At 40.7% G+C, this 12,857-nt stretch overlaps 1 protein-coding gene across 2 annotated transcripts in view; it reads right to left on the bottom strand.

The window, feature by feature from the left end:
- The window catches only part of LOC121635610 (glycoprotein hormone beta-5-like), a 30,109-nt gene extending 17,798 nt beyond the window's left edge, over window positions 1–12,311 (bottom strand). The window contains exons 1-3 of one of the 2 annotated variants that reach the window (XM_041978886.1): window positions 12,163–12,311; window positions 11,638–11,836; window positions 9,860–10,062 (exon numbers count right to left, since the gene is read on the bottom strand). In XM_041978886.1, coding sequence (XP_041834820.1) covers window positions 9,871–10,062; window positions 11,638–11,836; window positions 12,163–12,191 — 420 coding nt within the window. In that variant the 5' untranslated portion in view covers window positions 12,192–12,311 and the 3' untranslated portion in view covers window positions 9,860–9,870. Of the gene's footprint in view, window positions 1–9,405; window positions 10,063–11,637; window positions 11,837–12,162 lie in introns of those variants that run through there. The other variant, XM_041978885.1, reaches the window with a different exon arrangement.
- Between the last annotated feature and the right edge of the window lie 546 nt (window positions 12,312–12,857).

The following is a 12,857-nucleotide window of genomic DNA, read 5'->3' on the forward strand; positions in this document are numbered from 1 at the left end:
GAAACCACTACACACATACAGATGAAATATTCTAAAAGAAATTCTTACAAGAAGTGGGCAGATTGAGCCAGAGATCACACCACCGTTCCCTGGTAACGATACCCATCTTTCAGAGCAAGAAGATGGGCCAACACACAGGTAACGCTTCTGAAGATACACTGCAAACAAATGTTCAAAAAAAGCAGTTGGTTCATCAAACCCTATCTGACTGTCTCTTCCCCATGCATTCAAATAAACAGTGCTGACATCAATATGGAAGTACTGTTGATTTTGGGGCAATAGAGACTCTCATCAGGCATTTTGGACATCCTGCAAACAAAGCATTAAATGTTGTGGTGTACAGAGTATGTGTCATGTCCTGCTCTGTATAAGGAGTATCCAGGTGGCAAATCCAGTCTTCTGCATGCCAGAGAGAGATACTGGTCATTATACTAACGAGGAAGGCTGCATAGCTCCAAAAGCTTCATAACCGCTACCAAAGATAAACTATACAATTTAGTAGCATATTGTTTATTCCGCGTATGGAGATCTACTTCTCTGTTACGGCCCCTTCTTGTCCAGGGGTGTGAAGGGACGTGTAACATAACCAACCCAAATCAAAAGGGTAAATTTAACCAAGAATTTATTCACAATATTTATTTACAATACAATAGTATGTATTAACAACACTAACATAAAGTGTCCTTGTTCAGGATAATTAACAAACAACGAACAAAATGTGGAGCTTTATAAACACAAAGGAAACTTAACTGTACCAAAAACCAACTAAACAATTCTTTTTAAGGTCTAACAAGAAAAGGCGGGGAGCTTCTCCTAGTGAGAAGCCCCTGGCTGACTCTCAAAGTACAACCAGAAGCACAAACAACCAATACACACAAAAAAGAAAAAAACCAACCACTTTGTTGGACACTCAGGATTATAACCATAAATGATACAAAAGTTGAACCCACAAGTTCTAGCTTTACACACTGTCAAAATACTGACTTTCTTAAACGGCTTTCTCAGAGGACCACACACTGAATGAGCAAATGCCCTAATGACATCGCTCCAGATGAATAGTTAGTTCCCCTATTTAACCACCACACAAACAAAAAGGACAATCATCCCGATGAGGATCAGCTGCAGCAGTACTGGCACCGCCACCAATCCGTGAGTCGAAGGGGAGGACCATTGACATCACTTTCACACCCTCTGATTGACGGGTCCGGCAGCCAATCCGGAGGATCAGAGTGATCACACCTCCCCCATCCGCTTGTCGTGTTGACGGGCAGGTCCAGTAGCGAATCCATAACGGCGAGGGCCGTAACATTCTCCATGCTGATGTTCAATTGTTGAGTCACAGCAAAGTGCTCTAGTGTTTTGTTGCCCTGCTGCCTGAAATAAAGATTTTGACAGATAAAGTAAGTTTGTGTCAACAAGGAATGAAGATCACAATAAACTATCAGATGATGTGTGGCTATCAAGCGCCATTTTGTGACATTCACCCCATTGGGGAGGGGGCTCCTGGCCCTTAACTGTCCGCAATGTATCATTTTGTCCATTTACACTGCCTGTAATGTTAACTTTGTCCAGAAGCCCTAATCTTTCTCCAAAAAGTGTCATTTTGGCCATCTGGGAAGTTACAGATTTTTTTTTTTCAGTCTTTCACCTCCAACCAGCTGCATCTCACAGGACCTCCTCCATCCACCCTGGCCTCCTGCCGGCCACCGGCCATCCTACCACTACAGCGGCCCCAGGCTCACCAGCCGAATCCACTCACCCACCCTTAAGCAGCCTTCACTCTCTCCCGCAACATGCATCCCCATTTAACATACAAGAGGTAAATAATATCTAACAAAATACCATATGCACACAACTTAGTTATTGCACTTAGTTAAAGAGATACTGTATAATCTACCATGCAACAATAGCACCAACAACTAAAGGAGATCTGTTTGTGTGGAGTGTGCAGCAATGAATTTTTAAAATATAAACTAAATACATTGAGAACTTAATGTAATTTTTAAAGTTAAAGTTTAGTTATATTTTAAAAATAAATGTTTTCTCTGAACAACATTTATTAACTGTTAATCCATTAGTCTGACTTTTCTTTAAATGGACATATATATAATATTTATGATGGCTGATACTACTCTATATTAAATAAATGGTCATTCCTTCGACTTTAAAAACTCATCATCCTAAATTCCGGACATGGATCAATCATGACATGATGTCCCATACCAGATCAGTCTCAGGAGATGATTCGGGGGATGAAAAACTGGTACACTGAGCTCTAGTCTTCTGTGTTCGTGCCTCCAGTGTTGTTCTCCTGATGCATGATGTCTGATGTCAGACAGCCCACCGCGCGCCACTGAAAACACGCACCAACACATTTTACAATCTGTCTTGTAAACATCTCCACTGACGCTGTCCAGCCAAGGATGAAAGTATTTTCGCCTTTGAGGACGTGGTGGAGTTTCGGGTGCAGAGGACGTTTTAAAAAGGCGCAGGTGTTGTGAGCAGCACCGGAATGTGTCTCTAGGCAACCGTGAACGCAACACATGCAGCAAGGTGGGGGTCCTGTCTAGATCCTGCTGGCCTGAGTATTTCCTGTGTTTTATTTAGTCCATAATTGTTAAATTTAGTGTTGATGTGTGTGTGTGACAGATGTGTTTTGTTCAGAATTTATGAAAATACAGAACAAATTGCGTTCAATACCGTCCACAGTGAACCAATAAAATGTCGGGAGGAGATGTTTAATTGTCAAATAAGGAACAATTCCATATTTTACAGGATGGTTGGCAACCCTACCGCTAGCTTGAGCTACAACTGCTTTACTAGCTAACAACACCCAACCAGCTGCTAAACCTGTTAGCACCTACTGCTAAATCAAAAAGTGCTGTCACATGTCTAATCTTCATCATCGCCGCACTAATTTCTTACTTTACAGTATATCTGCAAAAGAAATTACCTTGTCCTTGCACATCTGCCTCGTCAGCCCTTTTTTTCCCTTTTTGCTGCCCCAGTTGGATAATTCCTCTTCATAACAAAGCCCATAAACGACTCACTGAAACAACCTTCTTCCTTCTTTTGCTTAGTAGCAAAACCGACTCTGCCCACAGCTCAATGCAGACGGGTGAGGTTTGGGTATCTTCTGCAGGAATGCTGCAGGATAAGCAAACTTTGTCCACTTGCCCGCCCTGTTTTCACATGTTAAGGGATTGCCACTGGACAACCTTGGGGTGAGCAGACAGACGGAGCCATAACTGCACTATACTTCATGCTATCATGTTGGAAATTGAACTGGCGTTCCATTGGGGCACTGAGAAATTGTGGTGTCAAAATGGTCCATATCGGACAAACTTTAATATTTTTACCCAAACTTAAACAGTGCACATTCGACCTGATTTCAGCACTCTAGGACAAACTATGGAGGACTTGTGGCTGGTCAAAAAAAGTTCTCCAATTCCAGTCGCCTGACATTGGGCTCCAGTGAGGGCTAATGGACAAAACTCTGTCATCTTTAAAGATATCAAACTGATATTCTTGGGATACACTCATTGGGCCTGGATGAAGGGACCCAGCGAGTTTCTGCTTTCTGGGCCTCCGTCCACTAGCCCTCCCTGACTTCCAGTGTTAAGGGATTGCAACTTCACTGTTACGAACCCTTAAAGGTCCCATATTATACACTTTATTCCCAATCTGAGACCATTCATTAATATCTAAATGAAATATTTCCGCCATGGTATGGACAAATCGACCCTCAGTTTGAGTGCAGCGGCTTCTCTTCACCCCCCTCTTTTTAGCAGCTTCAGAAATGTGCCATTTATGGTGGGCGGAACCCCGGTGGAGCAGCTCAGCTGTTGGCTCCGCCCATCGCATCGCCCGTCATGAGGTGATTGACAGGTTAATATATTTTCAAGCTATCAGACTAATAAGGCCGAAACGATAAAATAACTGCCAGCTCTTACCTCTCCAGCTGTGTCACGGACAGTTGGTATTGAACCTGGCTTCAGCTTCAAACGGTTGGCGAAGCCTGCTTTCCATGCCCCCATGTTGTGGAAACAGTCCTCTTTGAAATGCTGGCCACAGACATGCAAAACCTTTGGAAGTTTTCCGGGTACATTTCCTCCAAAAATAAAATTAATCCACTCAGTCCTCGTGGGTTCAGTGGATGGAAGTAAAAAAAACGTTTTCGTGTTCATTTATGCAGCCACAAACAGAACAGTGCTTCTGTCGCTTAGCCATGTCCGCTAACGAGGGTTGCCGAAGAGGGAAAAACACTGGGCGCTAGGTGATTTTTAGAGGGCGGGCTTTGAGAGCCGGTAGACGGGTCCATCGCTCTGTGGGGAGTGGTTATTGTCCCTTATGACGTCATAACGTACACGCTTTCAAACAAGCTCATTTCAGCGCTTACTTCCCTAGAGGTGGAGCAGGGGGGAGAGAGAGCGCCTGAAAGAGTTTCACACTTACGGGTCTCCTACACATGCGGGGGGACCAGTATGACTGTTCCAAAACCATTAAAAAGTGAATTTTGCATAATATGGGACCTTTAATTGTGACTCACATCTAGGACAAAAGGGTTAGTAACAAATCAGGCTGGGTCAAAACTAAATTGTAAAAAATTATTTAACAATTAAACTTAAACACGCTCTTCCTATAAATGCAAAAAAAAAAAAAAAAAATGAACAATTATCACTTAACACAAAGGATCTTATAAACAAAATTATACCATTACCGGCAAACAACAAAAACTACAAATAAACAAAACCTAGTTAACAAAAGGTGTCCAATTACGGCAATACTCTAAAAATCAATACAACAAAACAAAAGAAGGTCAACCAGACTAACTCTGGGACTTTACACTAATAACAGACAAAACACAACTCAACCAGCTTTTTAATAACGATAGCATTAATTATCTACTCACTTACAATAACTCCAAAGCTACTCCAAAACCTAAGGATAGCGTCTTTTCTCCAAACTAAATATTAATTCACAGAAAGCTCTTACAAAACACAGCTCCTATTACACCACAACAGGTTGAAACACTCAGAGCAATCCCAAACTGGCTAACTGTTAGAGATGTGATGTTCATGAACGAATCGATTCTTTTGAACGACTCTTTTAAATGAACGATGGGAACCGATTCACGGCTGTGAGCCGTTCATTTGTGAGCCATTCTTTTTATGTACAAATTATACAAATTTTTGACACTGCCTTCATCAAATCAAACTTTATTTATAAAGCGCTTTTAATGCCATAGGCAACACAAAGTTCTTTACATGATTAAAAACATTTATCGTATCTCATATTTATGCATATCTCAGTGCATATCTCTATCCCCCCTTTCCAGCAAAAAATTACTGAATGAATGAATGAATAAGTAAATAAGAAATAGTACAGTTGAGTAAAATAAAAATATAATAAATAACATTTGTGACATCATAGACATCACGCTCCATTCATGTGAAGCATCTGTGGGCAGAGAGTATTGTTTGGAAACAAATACTGTGAGTTCTATCCAAAACAAGAATTTGCACTGACTGCTCAGGTTTATCCTTTTTTTATCTATATTTTTCCTAAAAAATTTTTATCTTGTATAGTAGATTTCATATAGGTACATATTTTGATTGTTTGTCATTCTTTTATATTGTGAAACTTTGTAAGATATTGTGAGAACGAGCCAGTCTTTTGAATGGCTCTTTGAAAGGAACGGCTCCTCAAGATCCAGCTCCCTTCAAAGAGCCATAAATCCCATCTCTACTACTTGTGTGCTGAAGGGTACATATCTGCCACAACTGTAGTTGTTCACAGGCTTATATGGGCGAGGAGTCCATCTGCTTGACTCAGCTGAAATGATCTGGAACTGTAGTCAACCAATGCCAATGGAGGAGGGAGGAGTATCGGTGCAGATTTCACAGCCAATACTTGAGTTCCTCCAGCTCAGCAGGATTTGCATACACGGCTCCAGCGTAACAGGCCAGGGGCCGTAACAACTTTGGACAACTTTAGTGGGCAAGTATACAGAGGACATAAGGTGCCTGCACTTTGTACAATTGGGCTCAAAATTGAAAATAGGGACCTCAGGGGGGAGCAGGAAGCTGTAGTGTGAAAATGGTGCCAATTTGAGAATGCTGAATTTTCACCCCTTGCAGCCAACTCTAAGGTCCAAGGTCAGTTAAAAAAAGGTTCAGTAAAGGTATGTTTCTGCCCAGCTGGTGACCTTTTGTTTGTTAGGCTAATGTGATAGCCACACATCATTTAATACTTTATCATGATCCCCGTTCCTTTTTGACAGAAACATCTTTATTTCAGGCGGCAGGTAAACAAAACGCTACAGCACTTTGCTGCAACTCAACCATTGAACATCACCATGACGAAGTAGCTGTCCATGAAGCTTTCAGAGCCACATGGCATTCCTCAGTAGTATAGTGGCCAGTATCTCTGCCTGTCACGAAAAAGACTGGGGTTCGATTCTCTGATGGCGAGTGTTTCTTCTTAATTTCAGTCGTGTTCTCTTACCACCCAGCCTTTTTACAGACACCTGGGATGCAGGAGCTGCTGTTATATGACAAAGTAAATATATCACCAGTGATATTTCCAGGGGCGTCTCCAGCTTTTGAGGACATCCTGGGCTTAGCCCAGACCAGATGTACATTTAAAATTTAGAGGAGCTTGATTATATATATATATATTTATATGCTGAGCAACGATTAAAATTTTTATTCACAATTAATCGCATTGTTACGCGCAAAATGTCTCTTTCCTTTAAAAGAAGTCCTGTAAGTTTTGGTTTACAAGCACGACATCAGGGGTCTCCAACCTGCGACTCTGGACCTTCCACAATGCCTCTAAATACGTGGCTAAAATATTTTTTTAAATCTATCTTTCTTGTCATTAGGTTGGAAACCAGGGACTTTTTTTCTTTTACAGCATTTTCCACAAATATCTACATCCCTTAGAAGAAAGTCTGTTTATCCTCTTTTTTCATAAAGGTTTTATGTTTTTCTTTATTTTAAAACCTAAAAATAAATATTATAATAATAAAAATGTGGTTCTTCAAAATAACAAATATCATATGGTGGCCCCTTATTAAAAAAAGTTTCTTCATATATATTTATAAAATCAAAAATTTATGAGAAAGAAGGATGAAATGTTTAGCATTTACTAACTAAAAGGTAAAAAGTCAGCAGGATGAATTTAAAGCTATGAAGCTGCTTCCTTCTAAACACAGAAGGAACAATATGTGATGAATATCAGCATCAGGTGAACAGACAGAAAGCAGGATTAGAATCTCACAGCTTCTAGATGGTGAGGAGAGAGAAATATTCACAATATGCACAATAACTTCCATCCATGCACCTTCAGTGCTTCGATATCCAGATTTCTGGCCTATAAATTCTCTAAACTTTCATTCTTAGCTTGACTGTTTAGCTTCACCTCTGCACCTGCAGCCTCGCTACCGGGAGTTAAGGCATCTTGTTTCCGGGTTTAGCGTCAGATGTGCTGCTATAAACGTGTGTGGTATCCACAGAAGGTCCAGAATCTCAGCTAACGGCTCAGCGAAACCATTTCTATCACCAACAAACACAGTTAAGAGAACAAACAAAAGACCTGGTACACAAAGTCCGAAAAACATGTAAACACAGATGATGTCTCCCCATGAACACGAACAAACGACTCCTCTACTGAAAGCTCACATCTCACAGATTCCACAGCTGGAAGTTTCATCTCGCGACGACCAAGATTCACCGAACCAGAGGCAGAAGAAGGCCCGATTTATGCTTTACGTTTGTAAAAGACAGAAAACATGTCTTACATTTGCTGTCTTGCATAAATTAAAACTGCATTTATTAAAAAATTAAAATAATAATAAACAGTTTCTCATTGTCTCTTGGGAGCAGTTTCTCATCCAGAAATCACGATGTTCTGTCCATCTGTATGAGTTTTGACAAAGAGAAACGTTGGTTCTTCTTCTTTCCTAAGTTCCAGAAAGAAAACGTCTCTTCATTTTAATAAACGTGCTCTCTCCTGATTACATCATCACCGCTGCAGCAGGGAAGAGAGACATGGACGCCATGTTTCTGTCACCAAAGATGAGGCCAGAAAAAAAAAAAAAAAAAAAATTTTTTTAATGCCATTAATGAAGCATTGCGTTAAAGCGCCCAGCCCTAATATATATATATATATATATATATATATATATATATATATATATAGCTGTATATATAGCAGTAGCCTACTTATTTTGTTTACAACTTTATTTGTAGTTTTTATACAATATGTCTTGTTTTTCTCTCCCACTGATTGTAATGGCAGAAGAACAGCAATGTATATTTGTTCAATATTGTTTATTTGTACATTGCAATGAACCCACTGCATGAGGGAAGCAGTATTAATCACTCGCGTGATTTTTTCTTCCCTAATTCAGGGGTATAACAATGTCACCACACGTATGTACTCTAAAATTAATCCGACATGATCATTTAAAGTCACATTTCCTCTACAACAAGTTTACACGTCCTCCTTTTTATAAAAACATAAACAGTCTGATGCTATTGATCTGTTTTACATGACGACATGTCATAGCTGCTCCGTGTGTCCATGGCAGTAAGCACACACACGTGCACGCACACACAGGTTTCCGTCAGAGGACAGAGTGCATTCGTCGGAAAACACCAGCTGAAAATATGACAAAAATAAGAGTTTCCTAAAGTCTCTCAGCAGGTGAAGATGGAAGCAACTTGCTCCAGTCAGGAGCAGATGGAGGATTTCTCCTGCTCCGGTGTTACGCACATTCATTACTCAGGTTTAAAAAGACTTCTGTAGAAGAAAAGTATCAACTCAAAGTTTTTACCTAAGTAAAAGTGTAAAAGTACTGGTTTAAAAATACTTAAAGTATAAAAGTAAAAGTAATGCCAGGGTGAAACAATAGCATTAAAGATTAAAACTCAAACTGTGGCACATGGGCCTACAGTGCACTCCCCCACCTCCCCCAAATAACATTTTTCTAAAGGTCATAACGTCTATAATGTTACATCAAAATGTTAATATTGAAAACGCTGGGATGCACTAAACTTTTTCAGCCACATAGATGCTCATGAAAACACATTAGAAAGAAAAGTTTCTTAGTAAAGAGTATGTGTTGTCTTATTAACTGAAAGTAACTCAGATATAAAGAAACGACTTTTTTGGTTGATCTTTTATCACAGGAAGGACTGATGCACTTTCCTGTAGTTCTGGTTCCCTCTCAGTTCTGCAGCTCCTCAGAATCATGTGACTACGTGGCGGATTACATCAACCTTTTCCTCCTAAATAGTGATCATTTCAAGCACTCGGGGGAAAAACTGATTAATGCTGCAACATTTAAAATGCTCAGTTTTTGCTTTATTTATAAAGAAATTATACAAACAAAGGTGGTTAGATCTTTAAAACTGTGAAGTGAAGCAAGTTTAATGAACTCTCACAACTGCACATTCAGCATATAAACTCTGCAGATTAAGATTACACAGAGAACATCGCAGGGACAATGATCATCAATTACATAACATGACCTCCATGTGGAAAACAATCTAAATTTAAAACAAATTCATTTGTTATAGAAACGTCCCATTTTAATACTTTTCATACACTGATATTTGAATTAAAATGTTCAGAGCCATAATAATAAATGTGAAATGGACAGATAACTGTTTTCCCCTTGTTTCACTTTCTAAGATAATCAGAAAGATAAGGAATCTGATTTATTTCATTTATAAAAGATATGAAATTCAACTTTCTGAAGACACGTGGCTTTAAACTGATTTATTTGGCTGGTACTGAGCCAAACAACAACATGGCTCTAAATTGTGGTAAATAGTAAATAAAGCTAAATGTACCCTCTCTTCACACAGATGTTATGCATTCAGTGGTGCTTGTCAGACAGACCCCACAGTCACATCTCAGGGCCACAGGATAGGTGTAGGTGGGGTCCACATGGGGCTGGCAGTCGGGTAGTTTCACAGTGACCAGACGAGTCCTGTTGTAGGTACAAACCTGCTGGTAGGACTCGATGAACGGAGGCTCAAGGACCGGTTTCTGGGAATAAAAATAACATCTTTTGAAGAGGGAGAGTGAACAGAAGAGAAAAGTAGAGATTGAAGAGAAGAAGGAGACAAAGATGCACCAGATAGAAAACAACAACTAAACAACCAAAAGCCAAAGACAAAAACTAGACAATCAGCTGATACACCGGAAAAGAAACTTTAAAGAAAACATCCTACAGCCTCTGTAGAGCAGAGAATCATCAGGAGCACCTAGAGGAAGACAAACTGAGAAAAACATGACTGTAGGTATCAGCGAGTAAAGCTGCAGGACAACACAGTGACTGTTTAAGCATGCATGTTAGTGAGAGAGAAAGATATCAGGAATGAGTTGTGTTTAATGATGAGTGCAATCATGCAACGATGCCTCCTACAAGGATCAGAAGCAGAGAAGGACTCAGGAAACCAGCAGCCACCACTGAGTATAAAACACTGACCTCACCTCTGGGAAACTAAATGTTTTACTCTTTTGTCTCCTGATTCTGGGACCTTAGCTGGAACTTTTCTGTGTAGTTTCCATGATCTCCATGTGCCTGTGTGGGTTCTCTCCAGATTTTCTGGTTTCCCTTTATGCATATTGGTTTACTTGGTAATTCCAAACTGGCTATCAGATTAAACAAACTTCAAGTGGAAATTAATCCACTTTATTGCACATTTAACATTTTATGGATTATTTTATTCCGCTTGTTTTAGTGACCAGTTACATGACTAACCTTCATTTTCTTATCAAATCATTTTTTCATGGGAATTTCTGACCCACCTGCAAAGTCACTGGTAACTGTTAATATATTCCTGTATGTATTTCATCTAATTTTGTTGCTGCTTTAAGAGAGTTTATTCTGAATTCAATTCTAAGAGGAAGCAAAAATGTAAATCTTGAAGCTAATCTGTGCCTCCCTCCCTGAGTCTCTGGACCCACTTTAGTTCACTTATCAGCCAAACAGATCCACGGACGATGTCCCAGGTACCGCACACCACCCTCACCCACCTGGACAACGGGACACAGGGGACTATGTAAGGATGTTGTTCACTGACTTAAGTTCAGCTTTCAACACTATAGTCCCCACCACACTCCACTCCAAGCTCCCTCAGTGTCCTCAGCCCTCTGCTGTTTTCCCCGTACACTCATGACTGTGTAGCCATGGACAGCTCCATCACCATGGTAAGGCTCACGGACAACGCTGTGGTGGTTGGTTGCATCAACAACAATGATGAGCGGGCGTATACAGGGGAGCTGGAGAAAGCAGAGGAACTACACCCCTCTGAGTATTAGTGGGACTCTGGTGGAGAGGGTGTGCAGTTTCAAGTGTTGGGTGTGCACATCACCGAGGATCTTTCCTGGACTCTGCACATAGACAGCCAGGTGAAGAAGATGAGGCAGCGCCTTTTTCACCTCAGACAACTGAGGAGGTTCATAGTCTGAAAATCATGAGGATGCTCTACACTGGAGTGGTGGAGAGTGTTCTGACTGGTAACATCACCCAGTGGTACGGGAACAGTACTGGTTGTGACTGGAGGGCCCTGCAGAGGGTGCTGAGGTCAGCAGAGCAAATGCCTCCCTTCTCCTCACCTCCCAGGTCTCACAGCGCCCCCAGCAGGCATCGGTGGTGATGTGCAGGCTGCCGCATCCGGGCTTCCTGGCCAGGAAAGTAAACTCCCGAACTGCACAACCAATGAAACGCTGCAGGTTGACTGCTGACACATGATTACGGGAATCTGGCTGCAGATACATCCAGAGCAGGAAGCAGCTGAGCATCAGTCCAGACCTCCTGTGGGATGAAGGAGAAAATGTGTTATATTAATGTCTTCAGGCCAAATATCAAACGTTTACAATATGTTGTCTTTAAAACAATAAAAGAAAAATGCATCTTTTAGCTCAACAGAGTTTTCTAAAGGAACTTAAGATTAATATTGGTTTACATTTTTGGTAACTTGGCCAAGAATCAGTTAGATAGTAAACAAAAGTGTCAGAGGTAATACAACAATGAATCCTTACTGCAGAGCTTCTTCAGTGTAAATGTTTTCCTGGTTGTTACTTGTGTTAAATCAGTAAAAATCATCTGTACTTTGCTACATTATTTTCTGTATCACTCACCCAGGTTGCTTTTTCCTTAGGAGGGTCATCTCAGCTGTAACTCACGTTGCTGTTTGATTAAAAATAAAAAATAATCTGACAACACTATAAAAAGTAGTTGAAGTTTCTGTCTAATGAGCAGCCACTGATAATTTTTAATTCTCAGATGTTAGAGTTTGTTCCAAAGCTACTCTCTTGCTGTGTGTTCCTCAGTCCTGAACTAACTGCTGATGGATCTGACGGTGCAAGCCAGGACTTTTTATCATCTCATGTCATGACAGCCAACAGCTTAAGTCCTCACCTCACTCCTCCTCTTCTCCCAGCTCCATGAACCCCCCGGAGGGCCTTCATACCTGTCAATGCACATCCAGGTTAGTCACCAGCTTCTTCCCACTCCATTACCTTAATTAGGGAAAGAGTCTGTCCTTTTGTTGATAGTCATTCACACAGAAGAAGGGGAAGAACACACTCAAACACTGTTCCTACCCCTGTCTACTCTCACTCATGCAAGCTCAATTAGCTGGCTCCAGAAACCGGCCATGTTCCTGTTCTCACATGTAGCTGCAACAATTTCACCCACACTTATTGCCTGTTTCTCATTTAGCTTCACGTTTTTGTCAGTGACATTCATGGCATGTATTCACACAGAAATTACAAGCTAGCTGTTACTTAGGCTGTGGCTACTTTATCACTTCAGACAGAACGGATGACGTGTT

This window comes from Melanotaenia boesemani, chromosome 24, assembly GCF_017639745.1.
Source record: "Melanotaenia boesemani isolate fMelBoe1 chromosome 24, fMelBoe1.pri, whole genome shotgun sequence".
In the NCBI taxonomy this organism is placed as follows: Eukaryota; Metazoa; Chordata; class Actinopteri; order Atheriniformes; family Melanotaeniidae; genus Melanotaenia; species Melanotaenia boesemani.